General features: G+C 47.9%; 1 protein-coding gene across 1 annotated transcript; it reads right to left on the reverse strand.

Annotated features, from left to right (window-relative positions):
• Positions 1 to 7,166: 7,166 nt before the first annotated feature.
• Positions 7,167 to 10,540, reverse strand: LOC101765438 (BTB/POZ domain and ankyrin repeat-containing protein NPR5). Its single transcript, XM_004971188.4, has 2 exons — positions 9,533 to 10,540; positions 7,167 to 8,449 (listed from the first exon to the last, which is right to left on the reverse strand). The coding sequence occupies exons 1-2, from the start codon at positions 10,064 to 10,066 to the stop codon at positions 7,454 to 7,456; spliced, it is 1,530 nt and encodes a 509-aa protein (XP_004971245.1). The 5' UTR covers positions 10,067 to 10,540; the 3' UTR covers positions 7,167 to 7,453.
• Positions 10,541 to 18,872: the final 8,332 nt, after the last annotated feature.

Consider the following 18,872-nt stretch of genomic DNA (forward strand, 5'->3'; position numbering starts at 1 on the left):
AGATAAGACCTGTGACGAATCCTCTAACACATGGAGAGCAGAGGGTGGCAAAGGGTGTCCCGGCCTTTCCAGCGCGCAGCCACGGATTGACAAATCGCCAATTCCCTCCCTGTTTGATGAACACGACCCATGTAGCTTTGACGAAACCGATAAAGTGTGGCTACTATTATTGTTTCCTTCATTTCTTGTGTTCGTGTACGTAATCGGAAGGAAGAAGGCTGCGCATTTGCACGGCAATCGAATCAAAGTTTGTTGAACAGAGAAGAGGGACACGCGCGGGTGTAGAAAAGGCTAGCCGGCGGTGGGTTGAATTTCGTGGCTGAGCTCGCGCCGACGGCGGCCGGAGCACGGAGGATTGGAGGAAACAAAGTTCCAAGTGGCACCTCTTAAAGCTTCCTTTTTTTGTTTTCTTTCTAACCTTCGATTGGAGGAAACAAAGTTTGACGTGTATGAGATGTTCAGATCACCGGGAATCAGGTTCCTTCCAGAACGGAGATCAAAAGATCAGATGCGAAAGCTCATCAACCTTTGCCTGTTCACACCACATCATAAAAAGTTTTTCCAACGATTCCCAGCAGCAGCCGTTCCTGTGGATCCACCAGAGAGTGGATTCCACTTTGTTCCGGGCACGCCGTTGCTTCGGCTTCATTTCAACGTTGTTCTTTCATTGCAAGTTGCAGATCAAAGGATTAAGCGTTCTGTCGTGGAGTTAGTACATCCAAGTTAATCGTGAGCGGCTGCGATCTGAGCATGTACGCCTTGGTTTCACCATCGTCACATCGATGTGCACGGGTAAATAGCGAGAGGATTGGGGTCTTGCTGAATTATATTTGATCCTTCCCAACTATACCATATCAAGAGTTTTCACTAAGATAGCTTTTGTTTCGTTCTGTTTAGGACTTATTATTTCTTTACCACCAGTGAGATTGTTTTACAGACCTCACTCTGGTTCGAAAACTTTTGGATGCGATTTGACAATTTTGGACAGAATTTGGTGAAACTTCAGCACAATCGCAAATTCTATACTTTGACCAAAACATAACAAACTATAACTGGCCACCGACAACGACAATGCTATCGGACATATAAACAATTTTCGACGGTTAGCTATGAGATCTAATTTTTTAATGTAAAAATGTAATACTATGCTTCTTAAATTCCAACCTGTACAGGAGCACATGTTAGGCTAGTGCTTTTAACTGGAACGGTCACGCTAGTTAGGCCCTGTTTTGGAAATCTGATGCTAAACTTTAGCATCTTCACCTTGGACTGTTTGGATAGTGTGCTAAACTTTAGTATTTTTGTGGCAAATAAATGATAACAGTACCCCCTCCTTTCCCTCCTCCTTGGCGCGCGCACTGCCCTCTCCCTCTAGCGTTTTTTTTTTGCGCCAACTCTCTGGCATAAACTTACCACTGGAATATGCACTGCAAATGCCACAACAGCTGCCTCAAATATTTTAACTTTTGCCAGTCTGTTACATATAATTCTTCTAATATGCACTGAGTAGCAGCAGCAGCAGAATGTCAACATGAACTGCCTTTGCTCAATCCCTCCATCATATTTCCATCAGCAAAATCGCCAATTATACTCCAGTGAAACAACCAAACCAAGAGCCATAACTTTGAAACTCCAATCCCAAGCTCCAACAGAATTCCCGTAATCGATTCATCTATCATCCCACTCAAAATCGCCAATTATACCGGTGGCTACTGGTGCTGGTGCACGGCCGCGCCCGCCAGCGTGGGTAGGGGCAGTGGCAACGACAACGTCGACGCCGTGGTTGTGCGCCAGCACCGCCGCAGGCACGGCTCCCTCGGCGGGGACAACGAGCTCCCACCGCTGGGTCGGCCGATCCCCTTCTCCCTCGTCAGATCCCCCACGCGAGCCGCCGCCTCCGCCTCCGCCGCGGCACCTTTGGATGCAACGGATGCCGCGCGGCAGCAGCAGCACCAGCAGGCGCCTGAACGTGAGCAGCGGGCGGAGGTTGTTATCGTTCTCCGGGCGAATGCCGTCGCCGTAGGTGTGCGTGCAGTCGCCGCGCCGCGCACCTGGGGGGCTGGCAGAGAGCCTGGCGGTGGTGCGGCGGACGCGGAGGAGCCGGAGGGGCCCTCGGCGGCTGGGGCTGGCGCGACGCTTGACTGGAGGGGATGGTAGCAGGAGGGGATGGCGGCGGGATGGGAGTTGCGGGAGGGGCGGCTGCGGGAGAAGTGAGCGCTGCAGGAGGGGAAGAGGGGCAATGGTGGGAAATCGTGGATAGGGGACCACTTTTAGCATGTTTAGTAACTTTTAGCATCCCTTGGATGTGCTAAAGAAAATAGGAGTGCTAAACTTTAGCACACACCCTTTAGCACCCCTGTTTGGGAACCCATGTGCTAAAAAGGGGCTAAAAGTGGGGTGCTAAAGTTTAGCACCTCCTCTCCAAACAGACTCTTAGGCTACAACTTGATTGCCATTTTGGTCCTATGGTTATACGATATAAAGAAGGTGGGGAAAGAATGAAGTTTCGAACAATAAGTACCGAAAGAAGATACATATACAAAATAAAACACAAGTCTCAAAGGTAAATCTAGCGAAAGATTCGCCGTATCCGAAAAAATCGCTGTATTATATTCACAACTGAAGTTTTTCAACCACTAGTTCAAGTGTGGTGTTTGATGTATCTGACAATTACATATTCTCTCCGGAAGAATTTGCACTGACATTGTTTAATGCCGAGTCTTTGGCACATATACCTTCTTCCCACTAAGAAGTGATAGATGCAAATGTTGTCGTTTAGTGTTTTTTTTTTCCAGAGATGGGAGTACTACCAATATTTTCCAGTTGCAGGAGTCCATTAACCTGTACATGCAATTCAGCTCTTCCACGTCAGCACCTGCCACCTGCTGGAGCCTGGAGGCCTCAGTGCTTTCTCCGGCTTGCGTTGCGTTCACCGTCCGGGAGGCCGAGAGCAAAAACAAAGAACACTGTCTCCGCCAGTGTGCTGCACTGACGAGTGATTTAGAAGAAGCATGATAGTGGTGGTTTACCATTTTTTACCATGGTTTTTCTTTAAAAAAATGTGTACCATGTTTTCCTCCGGTCCTTTGTCCATTGGCCGTTGGCTGTTACTAATTCTGAATTCTTTGAGTTTCAACCCTCCCGTTTATGGATGGTGAAGAGTGCAGCAACAATGGGGACCTGCTGAATCACATTCTTTTTTTATTTGATGATCTGTAGAGAGGTGAGAGAAAGCTCTGTGTGCCATCCCATGTTGATGTAGCAGCTGAGATAAAAAGAGATGTCTCCTCGTAAAAAAAAAAGGTTGATAGAGAGATGGCGAGCTAGCAATGGCAGCGGCGGGATGGAATTTTTGAACGGGTGGCAGGATGGATGCTGTAGAAGAAGACACCAGTTATTTACAGCAATCTCTGAGCCAGCGAAAAACCATATGTGGGCCTTCATGGTACAAAAAGGAAAGATACGTGGGCCTCTGAGCCCTGGTGGGCCGCTTCGACATGTGTACGTAGGCCTCTTCTGGCTGGCGGGCCGGCTCACTGCTTAATCTTCAAGTTTAGGAGTGCGTTTGGATCACACAGATGGCTGCCAGGCCACTAATGTGCAATTCATTTTTCAGCCCATGCACACAATGGGTCAGTGACCGATTATTTCGTCGCCAAAATTTGGCCAGCCAATCTGGTTTAGCGCGCAGTCCTAAGCAGGGTAGGCAGAGGGTACGTAGCATCCAAATGTGCCCTAAGAAACCGCTCACCTGATATGAACATGATCTGATGAACCCATTTGCAGTACGGTGGGGCTAAGGTACAAAGATAACAACCGCGGGACAATCCACCGGTAACCTAAGCTGACGTGCATCCACTGCTACATGGTTATTATTAGATTCTTCCAAAAAGCAATACATATAAAATACTTCTCACTTAGATTTCGCTATCGTACATTAGCTAGAAATTGCGTATTCAAATGAGATGTCATATTCAATTTCAATATTTTAGCTTTGCGAGCACTTATTTAGAGAAGCACTAAATAGACGCATGCCATGGTAACTATTACCAATGGTACTAATCTAATTTTCACAAACCATCTTGTAAATTATCCACCGCACCCATTAATATAAACACTACCCAATGTAACCCCAATAGTTGCTCCTAAATTGCCCACCTCTATTGTTACAAGCACCTCAATACACCTGCTTGTATAGTACCCATAATGAAAACTAGCTAAGCCAAACCCACATGCCTACTTCTAACCATTCTATAACATTGCGATGAACTAACCCAAGCAACCCAAATGCATGTTTCTAGATGACCTGCATCTACCATTACCCCCCCCCCCCCCCCCCCCCCCAAAAAAAAAAAAAAAAAACACCAACACACTAGAGGATTGTAGAGACCATACTAAAATACAAAGAAAATAGTACGCTATTGGACGGCCATACATGTGGACAAATAGCACAATAATTTAGATGTTTCATGAAGTTGGACTAATATGGTAGACAACATGCGTGAAACAATTGCCCAACACAAATGTTAACATGGTTGATGTATCTATAATGCCAACTGATATGGTCTCTTCCTACTATACACATATGATCATCACATGTTAAAAGTAATAATAATTTGTAATTATGAAGTTATGTGGTTTTAGTACAATGACATACAAGCCATAAACATGATAACATTATTATTTTAAGTCGATGAAATGCCAAGGATTGTAAAATCAGGATTAACATGGGGCAATATTAGTTTATAGGCCCTTTTAAAATGCAAGATTTCTACATAAAAATGTACTGAATAGTAAATTATATTATCAAATAATTAAGAAGTATACATGAGAAACATACTCAAGCGATATGAACACGCCATTTCTTTTGTGCTATCTAGCCACATGCATTTGTATCTTTTCAGGATAACATTTGATATCTACTTAGAGACACATCCACCACCAGATAAACATATCATACAGTAGTATATTCAAATATGCACAAACCCAAAAAAAAATGTTCAAGTCAGTTATGCAGCACATGCAAGTTGAGATTATAAAAATTTTTATATAACCTCACAAGTCACCAAGTGGCAAGTAGGGACTGAAAACCTACAATATCTATAACAAAGAAACAAAATAACGGTGTTCTCAAATGCAGACAGGTCACACAATGAACCAGTAGAAAGTCCAAAATAAGGAAAAGTTCAAGATAAATTTTAAGTTAAGAAAGGTAATAAACCAAGATAATCCTTTCTCGCAGATTCTCCATCACACTATCTTAGTTGATGCTGATAGCCCCCTTTGTGCTATATATCTTATAGCAGCAAGCTGCTAGGATACAAATTAGAATAGTGTTAAGAATGAATGAATCTGATTTTGTTTTGTGAACCTATGCACATGCCTATGGGCTTTTTTATTCATGCATTAGTACACACAAAACACCCGTACCCTAACAAACCACAGATCAATACTACAATAGACAAGGAATGCTATATGATAATACAGATGTGCAGCATCTTACAACGTACGCAGTTTGCACACGTAACATCTCTTGGTCTAAATAAACTGTTAATTTCTGGAGGATGCAGGAGGGGGTCAAATTAACACGCATGCAAAACTTACCTGGCTCGCTACAGAATCAAATAATGAAGTAACAGGAACACCCAGCTGCAGAGAGCTTTTACATTGTGAAGAGACAAACCAGTAACACAAATGGAAAGTAAAGGTGGGAGCCAAATTAAAGGGAGGAGGCCACACGTACAGGAACAACAGGGTCGGGGGGATCTCTCTTTGTTATTCACACAGTCACACATTGAGAGAGAGAGAGAGAGAGAGAGAGAGAGAGAGAGAGAGCAGCGGCAGCATGCGCATGTAACACGGATGCATGGTGTGTGTAGTCACACTCAGTGTTGCGCTCATGCAACATGCAAGACAAGGGATCCGTTTGTCCACAGCTGTGCAAACCCCACTATTTTCCTAGCAGCGTGTGAGCCCAGGCACTATTGGGCCATAAAGATAGATAGGCCATGTCTCGTGGAAAGCTAGCGTTGCAATAGACTAGAGAGAGAAACAACAGAGGGAGGGGTCGGAGAGTCTCCATAATCAATACATGCAATAGTCATGCACTGTTGATCAAGGAGAGATGGCGCAAAAGAGGGAACACACTGCACCTCTGCTCTCACTTCTCTCCCCGGTGCAGCTGAGGTAATTTTATTCACCATTCATCTAAAACAATTCATCTTAAAAATAACCCGGACATATAATTTTATTCATTCTTCTAACGAATAAGCTGATATCCCTGGGTCAAAAGTTGCCATTGGCCAAGATGCATGTCACTCTCTCTCACACACTGTTGATCAAGGAGAGAGAGGAACCCGTATACCTCCAAAAACAGAGGGAACCAACACCAAGATCGACAAAAGATAAACAAAAGAGAAAAAGGAGTTGCAATAGGAGAAATTGAAGTCCCCATAGCTGTCTTTCAAACAGGTTATTGCAAGTGGTAACATGCATGGAAGGAGACCAGAATTGCAATAAGAACAAACGGGGAGGGGTTGTGGGGTTAAAACATTGACCGGCATCGATCGCTTCCATCATTCACAGCTCAAGTTAGATTCTCGTTGTCTCCCTCTTCATATCCCCCACATGCTCGTGTTTGCGTACCCCCGGCCCCGGCGAGCTACCCCCATCGCGCCAAATACCCACAAAAATATTTCACCCCGCAAATAACTCCAAAAGACAACAATCTCCAAACAGTTGAAAGCAGCAATGGGATTTTCGGCTGCTTGTCATAAAAAGCTTCCTTTACTTTACATGCATGTTCACTCATTTACAGGAAACAGACATACACAAAAAAGTAGAGACAGTAGCTCCCTATTAATGTGGTTAAATGTATACACAAGTAAGGTTTATTGTCACAACCTTTTTATATTGGCTAAAATGTTGTTGAAATTTTTAAGGGGAAAAAAACAGGGGATATGCATGCATGGCTCTTAGAAAAAGAAAGAAAATATTTCATGAATGGATCTGATCTGGAAGTCAAACACCACATGATAATTGAATGGCCCAATCTTGTGCGACTTTTGAAGGATTGGATTGAAAGATGTATGGTTGAGACAAATTAAGATACTGTAAAGCTAATAAGTCAAGTTATAGCATTCTTTTCTATGCATAACCAATGCACATGACCCATCAACAAAAACAGTTTTACCTCTTACTTAACACCTCTTAAGACTTCCAAAACAACACCCCACCAATAGAACTACAAGACAACCGAAAGATTAACTCACCAAGATACTCTTGTGATGCATCATTTGCATGCATGGTCCCTCTCTAAATCTCTACTAAGAGTCAGAGGATGATAGGGCAAAAGGATTCTCATCATCTCCTGTAATGTGGATATGAATAGCATGTAATTTAATTAGTTCTAAGCTTACAAGGAGATAGTAGAGCAGCTGCACGCTCCGGCTTGTCAATGGTAGCCATGCGGGGAGAACAAAGACGACGGGCCTCCTTGCCCTCTGCTCCCGCCGTCATCGCCGTCGCCGCCGTCGCCCATCTTGCCGAACTGCGCGTCCATCCCTAGGTTCAGATACACCATTCTGTTGTCCAAGCTCAGATTCACCATGCTTGAGTTGGTGCCGCTCGCATTGTACACGGCCCCCCCGGCGCCCCCGGAAGGCTCGCCGTACATCGGCGCGGCGTTGACCGCCGCGGTGGCGGTGTGAGCGTCCTCCCGGGACATGACCATGGCCGCCGACTGCACGAGCTCGAGGCACAGCCGGAGCTTGTTGGGCTCGATGTGCGCGAGGCCCGGCACGGCGCCCTTGAAGAGGAAGTCGGAGGTGAGCGTGCGGAGGATGTCGAGCGGCGTGACGCCCTCGACGGTGCGCACGTTGGGGTCGGCGTGGTGGTCGAGCAGCACGGCGACCATGTCGGGGCACACCATCTCGGCGGCGACGTGCAGCGGCGTCTTGCCGGCTGGGCCGGCGGGGTGGTTGACGTCGGCGGCGCCGAGCTCGAGGAGCGCCTTGACGACCTCCCGGCTGCAGTTCTCGACGGCGTAGTGCAGCGCGAGCGCCTCGTCGAGGTTGAGGCCCTCGCCCATGACCATGAGCTTGACGAGCTCGACGTCGGAGGAGTCGAGGGCGCGGCGCATGCGGCGGATCTTGTGGTGGTCGTCGAGCTCGCCGGCGGAGGAGGCCTCGATGCCTGCCGCGTGGTGCGGGTGGTGGTGCGCCAGGAACGGCGAGCGGCGGGACATGGAGGTCTTGAGGCGGAGCTCGTCGATCTTGGCGACGACGTCGATGGGGAGGTGCTTGGCGAGCACCTCCGGCGGGAGGCCGGACTTGGCGACGAGGTGGGAGCAGGTGGTCCAGAGCTGGTGCAGGTCCTGCTTCCGCGACGCCATCAGCACCTTCATCACGTCCTCGATCGAGGCCTTCTCCACCATTCCGGCCAGCTGCTTCTGCAAGCGCAATAACCACCAAATTCTTCAGTGCGAGTGACCTTGCTGCTGGCTTTCACTGTGAGTAGCTAGCGCATTGCAAAAGCACACAGGCATGGAGCACAGCATGCGGTGGAATATAAAGGGGAGAGTGAGAGAATCGGATAAGCATAGTGGATTGGCCCTGTGCATAAAATATAGAGAAGGGGTGCAACAGTATGGGAGCATCATGGTGCTGATTGGGGGAGCAAAGTTCTGGGGGAAACCAGAGGAATTAAACAAGCAACGCTAGACCCAGCATGACGAAACCCTAGACAAAAAAACTGCAAATCAGTGGGAAAAGAGGGATCTTTAGTTTCCTTTTTCCTGACGGGAGTGCTAGCTAATTGCACAGTTTGCGCTACGGAAAGCCATCTCTATCGTATCGATCTGTGCTGCTTGCGCGGCAACAGTGCGTGACCATAAAAGAGAGGGAAAGAAGTGCGGCAGCAAGCAATGGCATTAGTAGGAGAGATAGAAATGCTCCTGATAAAGAAGACGAACATGGGAGGGCGATGCGCCTACAGTAGCGGAAAGGAAAAGAGAAATTTCCGTGTAACGAACCCTAAGGGCGAGAGAAAGGAGAAAGCAAGCAAACAGGGAGGAGGACGAAAGGATGCGATGCGAGCGCGGCAGCAGCAGCAGCAGGCCGACGGATGGACGGACAGAAAGATGGATGGAGATGGACAAAGAGAGAAAGAAAGAAAGCAAGAAGCTGCAGGTACGCACGCGTGCGCAGGCTGCTGCTGGCGGCGACGGCGACGATGACCACTGCCTGCACAGCAGCTGCAACTCATAGTCATCCTTCACTTCATTTAAAAAGCAGAAGCAGGGAGGGGTACAGAGATCAAATCAATGCTGCAGAATGCTTGGCAATCCCAACATAACCAACCCCAACTCCCATCTTGATCCCCGCAATCCTTTCCTTCCTTCCTCAATTCCCCAGCAAGCTAAGCAGTGGCGACAGATAAAAAAGCAACAAGAAATTGTTTTTTCTTTTTTATATTTCTTTCTTCCCTTTCAAGAGCAACGACGGAAACAATGAAGAAGAACAACCGCAATTACCTGGGTGAGGAGGGCGAGCTCCTCGACGCCGAAGGAGCGGGCGGCGGCGAGGGTGTCGAGCGCGAGGTCGACGGCGGCGGCGCAGTGGGTGTGCCAGCACCCGCGCTCGCCGCAGCCCGGCCGGGGCTCCCCCTTCTGCGGCACCAGGGACACCTGCCCGCTGTACAGGAACTGCAGCAGCAGCATGAACACCTCGTAGCTCACCGAGTTCACCGGTATCACGGCGCCCGGCGCGGCCGCCGCTGCCGCGGAGACGCCGGCGCCGCGCGGGGAGGAGGCGGAGGCGCCAGACGGGGAGCGCGGGCTGAGGTGGTCCAGCAGCAGCGCTCCGGGCGGCGCGGCGGCGGCGGCGGCCTGGTCGGCGGCGGCGCCGCCGCAGAAGAACTTGCGGAAGAAGAGGCTGCGCGCGGCGAGGATGCAGCGGTGCGCGTGCACGAGGCGGCCCTCCACGTTGAACGTGACGTCGCTGAAGGCCTGCCCGTTGATGAGCAGGTTGAGGTAGTCCATGGACAGCGACTTGAGGGTGTCCTCCATGGCCGGCCGCCGCGCGCCCCGAGCTAGCTAGCCTTCAATTGCTGCGAGTGCTAAGCTAGGGTGGTGGAGCTGCCGAAGAATTAGACGGCGGATCAGAGAGGGACGGAGGCCAGCACGGACGGAGCAGCTTCTCCTCAGCCTGAGAGAGAGAGGGAGTCAGGGTAGTGGAAGCGGTTGCAGCTGCTGCTTTCTTGGCTGTGCTCCTGCTGCAGCTGCTCGAACTCGCGCTGCATCTCCCGATCTCTTTTGATCTTCTCTTCTGTCTGTGACCACTTCTCTTCTCCCTCCTCCCTTCACTTGTATGTCTCTCTCTCTATCTCTCTCTTTCTCCCAATCGAGTTATTGTCCCCTCCTTTTTCTCCTCCTTTTCTCTCTCCAGAGCTGGAGGTGGTGGCCTGGGCTACTGTTACTGTATGTGCTCCAGATTTTTTTGGAGGCTGTCTCGCAGGGAGGGGTTTGAGGTGTATGTATGGAGGAAGGAGGGCAATGTGGGTGGCTGTCCGGCCCGCCTGGGGGCATAAATAATTGCTTCCTACAACTCTACTACTTCAGTATGGTGCGTTTAAAATTGCATTGCATTGCATCGCATCCTGGAGAGAGAGAGAGAGAGAGGGAGGGAGTCACCGTACATGTCTACTACAATTCAGGGCCCCGGAAATAATTCAGTAGCGTGTGAAGAAAATTAAGACAGCTGCTTGCTTTGACAGTTTGACCGGTGAATGTCACAAATCAAGTACTACCAGTATGTGATTGAAGTATCTGCTCTGACCGGACACAGCTGTGGGTCTATTAGATTTGAAGAAACCCCACTGTTCTGTTGCAGCAAGACATGCTGTGAGCCTGTGAGAGTGATATACTGTGATTTGTGTGGGTTTTGTATCCTTTTTTTTTTTGCTAAATGCAGCATAATACTAGAGAAAGCCATGCTTGCTTGCTTAGAAGGAACAAGATATAGACTATTTTTATGCATATATGCATGGTTCAAGCTACGACACATGCATGTATATATTGTGCGTCGCTATTATATTGCAAAAAATGGGAAGCCGTTGTGAACAAGTTATTGCTAGCTAGTGGGTGGAACATCACAATTATTCCAAACTATCAAACTATTTGAATTAAACAAATAGTAGTACATGATATCATTAGAATTTGTAGTAAGTCAAATTACTAGGCAGAAAAATATGTGCAAAAGAGTGACGCCCTGCCAATAAAATGATTTGATGATAATTGCGTCCCACCTAGCTTCCCCAAAAAAGAATGCACGCCTGCAAGCTTTCAAGTAGCGTATCGGCCCAGGCATGCCCTTTACCTTCCGTGCAACATGACAAGGAAGACAGCATCTATCTATTCAGAATTTCAGATAGGTGTGTATGTGTATACGATGCAGGGGATATGGTTGTAGGCGACTCAGCATTCATTCCTAGGCTCGGTACCAGTTGCATTTTGGCTCGATATTAAAGGTCAGCCTGTGACCCCCTTAGTACCAGGTGGAGGCTTCACCCGGTATAAAGGTCACCCATTAATACCATTTAAACCTCTACCCGGTACTAAAGGGGTACCTCCCCTCACACGTCAGCCCCCCTTTTCTCTCTCACCCCACGCTCACTCTCCTCCCCACACGTACTTATCCGCTCGTTCCCCTCATCCGGCCTCTCACCTGCGCCTCTCTCTCTTCTTCTCCCCACCAAATCCCCTCTCTCCCCAGCTGAATCCCCTCCCTCTCTCCCCCACATAGATCGATCCCCTCGCCGCCCCTATTGTCATCGCCCCTCTCCTCCTCCCTCCGCTCGCCCCTCACCTCTTACATGTGGCGAGCAGCGGTGACAGGGCAAGGACCGGCGGAGACAAGAAGGGAGGGCGTGGCAAGATGGCGGAGCGTCGGCAGGGCGTGGCGGAGCAAGGAGCGGCGAAGCTCCGGTGGGAGGGTGCGGCGGCGGATCGTCAGCAGGCGTGGCGGAGCAAGGAGCGCGTGGATCTGGGAGTAGTGTCCACCTTTCCATCAGATCCGACGGCGGCGGCAACCGGCGGGCTGAGGAGCGGTGGAGGTGGCTGAGTAGTGTAGGTACGCCGCCTCCTTCCTTCCCTCTCTCTATGGTGCGGGGCTCAAGTGCTGTGCGGTCAGAGCTCTGGCGCTCGGGCGGACGGCGGCGGGGTGCGGCCGGGGCTCCGGCACTCTGATTTCTTTCTTTATTTATTTTTTAATATTCCTTTAGTACCAAGTAGCAATACCGATTGCACAACTGATACTAAAGGGGGTTGGGAAATAGTACTGAAGGCGCTTTCCCTGTACACATAAGCTGCTATCAGCGATCATTCTTTCTGTTGACTAATTGGACAAGATTCCTCGCCATGTGTTTGTTAATCCCAAATGATGATGCCAAACATTATTAGGTGATGATTAGGGAGAACATAAAGTATTAGCAAGAGATCTTTGTTAATTACCTTTTCGGTTTATAATAACGATTCGTTGGTTGCAAAAGTTACATGTTCTTTATGTTGCCCTATTGACTTTCAGTTCTATCATTTTCTTTTCCTTCTTTTCCTCCCCCTTTTCATTCTTTCGCCAGGATTGGATTAGATAAGAAAAGGTGCAGATAACGGTGTGAGTATATTCTTTGATCGCTACAATTAATATAGTTCGAGCAGATTGCTCTTTGGAGATAAAGAACATGGGAACAAATATCAGACAAAACTCCCATCAACAACAGCAAGTGGCATGGCAAGCATCTATATAGTTATTGATTGAAAACAATTGAAAGTGTGGAGTCGCAGCTACTACAGAAACACTGCATAAGTTGTAATTAATCAATGGAGCTGTCCTAATCCATTCATGTTATAATTCACAATAATAATTGACATTTTTCTACGACTTATTGTTTATTCTGTAGGATGAATATTTGAGTTAGAAGTCTAAGAGTCAAGTTCGATGTATGTAGTCGCGTACGCAAGATGAAATTCTATCTTATGGAATAAAATGTGGTAAATACAAATACCTTAATAATATGATAACTGAGCTGTATAAATTAAGATGTTGATTAGCATCTTAAAACTCTATTCTTTGCTTGATGGTACTTAATTGGCTAAATTATTCACCGATCTTGTTGTAGCTAGTTGTTGGGTAGTTGTACGCAGTTAGTTATTTTAACGAAACTTTAGAGTAACAAATCTGGACAATAGATTCGATGGAGCATATAATCTTGTCCTTTTCAAGCTGGGGTGATTTATTAATCACAAACTTTGAAAACTTCCACTGGTCTGAACCGACACAAGCCACAACTGGTCGAATTGTTGATTTTTGTGATAAAAAGTGTCTTTGAAGCTGATTGAAAATTAATTGAGTAAAAATGTTGCTTAAGATTTCCACTATAAGTCAAAATACACGTGTACATGAATATTATATTGAAACTTCTTTTAATTTTAAACTCAATAATTGTATGGAACTAACATCGAACATGTTTTGAAGCTTGCATCCGAAGCATAATTTGTGGCTAAACCTAAATTTTTGCTATTCAATTAGAATTTAGAAGCATTTCCTTAATTTACTTTAGGACACATACCAGGCATGAGCACTTTGAGCCCAGCCCAGCCCACGGGCCCGGTGGGTTTTGCCCCACCCACGCTAGCTGTCGTGCTAGGGGTGATCAGCGAAAACCAAACTAGAAAAAATTCATGCTAGCCCGAGCTCGACCAAACAACTAATTCCATTTATTTTTCAGCTAAAACAGAACGGAAAGTCGGAGCCCGGTCTAAAAACTCAACCGCTCATGGAACTGCCGTGGGCACATATTGTTCGGACCGAAATGAACCGGGCTTTTTTCAGCCCAGTCCGAGCCCAACCCGACCTGTAAAATGCACAGGTCTAGTACATCCTACCTGACTAACGTTCCAAAGATAAAAAAAAATCCCTGAGGCGTATATAGTATCCTTATCAAAACTATACAAATTATGGATAGGCCATAATTAACTAAATTAACTAACATTATTAGGCACATAGGTTAGCTTAAAGTCTTAGTTAGGTTTCACGTTTACAGAGATCAGTAACCTAGCTAGCTAGGACCTATTTGTAACGTGAGATTTCTTTGAAGGATTCCTGCGGGATTTGAACTCACTATCATGCTTCCTGAGAAAATTCTTGCATTTCAAAGTAAGCAGGCCGGGGCGGCCGGTAGAAATGAAAAGGCAGTGGATAACTTCTACCTATGGTGCCTCAACGTCATCTTGACCTAATTATTCCCACTCAAACTGTCTTGTCAGATCACCATCCGACAAGTTGGAGAAGCATCTCCGGACAAATAAGGCGCAAATTATTTGCACATGCTCTTACATGTGGTAAGCTCTACAGGTTAGTAACTTTTTAACACGTTAATTGGAAAAAAAATTAAAATTAAATTAGCCAACCATGAAACTAGATGGAGAAGTAGCACCTAACAGTCCTATTTGAGGCCCCTTTGCTTGCAAAAACAAAATGCTGAAAAAGTAGTGCCCGATGCTTAACACTTAACAGTCCTACTGTGCATTGGGGAGTTAAACTCACATTGCAAGCGTACTGGGTACATTGCAAGCGTGCGAGAGGTCGGCGATGCTTGCACGCAAGAACGATGACCTGAAGCTGCAGGTGAGGCACTGGAGTCAGCAGCTTAGTTGAGCGAGAGCAAAAAAACTTGTCTCCGTTCGAAGTTTCTGGTGGTCGTCCCGGCCGGCCGGCCGATGAACCAGTAAAAAGGTAGGCTCTGATTTTGTTTTCTCCCTTCTATGGAGACCAAAAAAATCAATGTACGTATGGGAGCAGGAAGCAGCATTGAGAAAGTGTCTTACCAGCAATACGTACATTCAGGTCATCTACAGATGAGTCTGTGAAGGACCGAAAAAGTCTCCTCTATGTGCGTAGTTTATTTGAAGATCAGTGAACAAGAGGGGATCCAGGCCTTTAATTTCAACTCTCAACGAATTCAACATTGTGCGGCACAGGTTATTATGAGACATGGCTAATTGCCTGGACGACGACGACTCAGAATAGAGAGGACTTTTATTCTCGAGAAAAATAAACAAGATTTTAGTCTAACCTATACAGTGAACACTTAAGAAGATTAAGCAATAATGTGGATCAGCTGACCAGTAAGCTAGCTAGCTGGCTGACGCAAGCAAAACACCTAAGAGCAACTCCAACCCACCTCTCGTCCCACCCAAGAGCAACTCTCACCGGGGAAGGGAAGGGCGTCGTGGAGGTGAGGGAGCTCAGCGGCCGCCTCACGCCTGTTGCCGCTCTCCTGCGTGTGCCCGGCCGGCTGCCCGCCCGCATGCGCTCTGGCCCAAGCTGTTTGCACTACAGCTGCTAGCGGCGGCAAGAAAAAGGAAGACAGGGCATTTGGATTTTGCAATTTTATTCATATATGCCTGGATCTTGCAATGCAGGGAGCAAGATGAATAGATGGGTGAACGTATTTGATGCAAGCAACTGGAATTTGATTAGTCATGTTTGGTGGTAGTTATTTGATATTTAAAAAATGAGAGAATTGACTATATGAGAGCAAGTATGAGGGGTTGTTGGAGTTCATTGTGAAGTAGGAGAGAGAAATTGGATGAGAGACTCTCATGTAGGTGCAATAGGAGGTCAAAAATAGGAGGTGGGTTGGAGCTGTTCTAATGGCTTTACACATCATGCTTCCAAGGCGCTGCGTGGTAGGAAAAACTGGCAGCAGTTAACAATGGGAATTACCATGGCGCGACCGTAAGTACTACATATGGTCCATGAAAGCGAACGGTGTCAAACGCAACGAGCCAACGATGCTACATTGCACTTTTGATGCTGATGGAGAAGAGTCCTTGGAATTAACTCGTGGCACATGACTTGCAGGCTCTCCATGCACGCCAGTTAGCCAGTACACACTACACGCTTGGCAACAGCAGAAAACATTACGCGGGTACGTGGGCATGATTAACGCAGTCAGATTCGGTGGGCACTCTTGCACCCTGTGTCCTGTGATGTCCGAAAACCATCATTACCATACATCACCTGATCCATCACTCTCCTTAGTTTAATTATTACTACTACGATACCTTCTTTTAAGAAAGTACAAATAATTACATTGCATCTTCATGAACTAAACACGTTTTTAATGTTTAACCCTGCTATGAAAAGTTATGTCAGCAGTCGGTACGACATCCCATTTACATAGGTTCAAATCCTAACATCTAAGTAAGTGCTCCTTAATGATACTTGATGTTTCCAACCACTTAGCAGAAATTAAGGAAAGCTGGAGTTTATGATTTTGCCCCTATGAACTCATCCCCATCTATTTCCGAAGCGAAGTCCCGCCACTTGTCCCCATGACTACAACAACGCAAGAGTTCTACGAAACAAATGACACCACCTCATGTCGACAACGAGCTCATGCTGGCATCGAAAAATATAGAGTGGTTGTCACCAGGAAGCCACTCCACGTCATGCAAGGGGAGTCATCGAGTTTGGCGACGGCGGCCAATGCAGGAGAGCTCAACATGTTGCAGCCTATGCTCAATGAATTGTAATGTCGATTAATTCTCTGCAATGGGTTGTATAGTAGTGGAGCGAGAAGATGAAACCTAGGGGACATGACGTGGAACTGCAGTGCAAGGCCAAGGTCAGAGATGGGTGGGTCCATACAGAAGCAGTCAATCTAGAGGTCGGCGATGCAGGCGGCAGGGGCGGATGAGCATGGTGGATGTGCAGCTACAACAGTACAGGGTGGGCGGCCGTGGAGCAGGGGTGATCGTCGACGGCAGCAGGGCCAGCAGCGTCGCCCATCAAGGATAGGGTGGGGCAACGTTGGAGGCCGTGGCGAGAAGAGGAGAAGAGAGGGGTAAAGATGGCAAACCACGCGTTGAACTAGGACGACAAGTATTTTAACCTGTTTTGATTTGACTTGGCGGCGTGATACGGAGGGAGTATTAAGATATTATTAATTCAAACATGCATATTTAGTTTAGAGAGACCAAATTAAAATTTATATTTATTCGTGGAATGAAAATGTAAAAGGTTAAGTCGGTAAGGAGGGCGGTGGCCGAGGTGAGATCATGGATCGATAGTAGCGGAGCAGGTCATCTTTCGGTGCCAAGGTGCACGGACCCTGATGACGCGCAGGGACGAGAGAGTTCGCAGCGTCGTCACGTCGACCCGATCGACCTCACCCCGATCCGCGCGTGTATATCGATCAGTTCACCGCTGGGCGCTTGCTAGATCGCACACGCCGGTGACCGCCCGGCCGGGCCCGGCTCTTGGATGGGTCCGGAAGTCGCGCAGCAGCCAGCAGGTGCCCGAACTTCGCCTTTATTTGGCATCCTTCCTTGGCGCGTGCAGGACCCAACAGATGAGCTTGTCCGATTCCGCTCGGCATGTATATCTCGCCGGGACGACGGTCGGCGTCGTCCTCCGCCCCGGCCCCGCCGGCGAGCCGCTCCAAATTAAACGCCCCCAACAGTTGCACCGGTCGGGGCCTGGAGCGACGGGCGGCACATGTCGCTTGTCCATTTGCTTACTTCTCGTCCCTGCAGGGAACGCCCGCGGCGTGGCCTCACTCAGACCGCTCGATGATCAAAGGTCTCGTCTTGGATGTCTATAAGCAGCAGCAGGTTGTTGCAAGGCTCTGCAAGCTGGATTGCAAGGATCTCCTCATACATGTGTGCCTTGTTACGAGTTACTACTGAAGTTGAAGCTCGCTGTCTGAATTGAAATCCATGCCATGGCCTTAAGCCTTTGATCGAAAAGGATGGTTTTTGATGCGTGATGCCGATGGATCACGCGATTGTAAGCAAAGACCACATGGGTCGTCAAGTTGCTAGCTGCTGACTGATCGGTCGATCCCATCGGATACATACAAGTTCCAGCTCCCAGGTACGTGTCTCCGTCTCTCACACCACTGCACACCACACCGTCGTCGAAGGCGACGGCGGCAGCTGGGCAGCGATCGCGATGGTCCAGTGCCATGCCATGCTCTGCTTAATTTGCCCAAGGTTAATTTAGCCGATGATCGATCGTATAGTACTACTAGTTGTAATTGGTTAGGCAGCTAGCAGCTTCATTCCGGCTTGCTTGTCTGCATCTGTCCCTGTCGTCTATGGCGCCATGGGCATGGGCCTCTCCATCGAATCGATCGTCCTGGCACTTGCAGTTGCGGCTACATAGCTGGATCTTGGAGTTAAGACACGGATCCGGCCGGAGACATTAGGCACTGTGGCGCAATTAGTTGGCCACCTAAATGATCTGAGGTGAGTAGCCAGTCGTGTAGTTATGTCATGTTTCTCCCGTGCAGCGCAGGTACGGTACGACCTGCAAGCTCTACTAGCGGCTAGCTAGCTAGCTAGCTAGTAGCTCTGCATGCTGACAAGTGAACACGCAGGCTAGCTAGCCGGCCGGAGCCCGGAGGAGAGACCTGCCCGGCCCCGGCCGGCACGGCCGCCCTGTACCCCGTTCCTTCCTTCCTTTCTTATACACGCTTTCAATCCGGGGGAATGTTTTCAGATTAAACTACGAGTAGCTCCATCAGCTACGGAGAGTCTGGACCAGGACACTACGTACCGCAGAGGAGAGATGGATATCGATCGTTGCGGTCCAATGCTCTGATCTGACCAGCAGGGGCAGGGCTTCTTGTGAAGATGGGGGCAATATCCTAAACTTTTTTCATTTGCCAAAAACATAAACATCACCCTCAAACAAGTGTTAGTGCAGTCGGCCCCATCATTAAATTTCCACCTCCCATTATCAATCCAAGCACATCAAGCAATTTCAGGATCCCTCCCTTATTCTGGAAAACAATCGGCAAAGATTTAT

Source organism: Setaria italica, chromosome V (assembly GCF_000263155.2).
Source record: "Setaria italica strain Yugu1 chromosome V, Setaria_italica_v2.0, whole genome shotgun sequence".
Taxonomy (NCBI): Eukaryota; Viridiplantae; Streptophyta; class Magnoliopsida; order Poales; family Poaceae; genus Setaria; species Setaria italica.

Coding starts and splice junctions, on each gene's coding strand:
- LOC101765438 (XM_004971188.4), bottom strand. CDS start 10,066: ATGGAGGACACCCTCAAGTCGCTGTCCATGGACTACCTCAACCTGCTC. Junction 8,450..9,532: donor AGCTCGCCCTCCTCACCCAG/GTAATTGCGGTT, acceptor TTGCGCTTGCAG/AAGCAGCTGGCCGGAATGGT.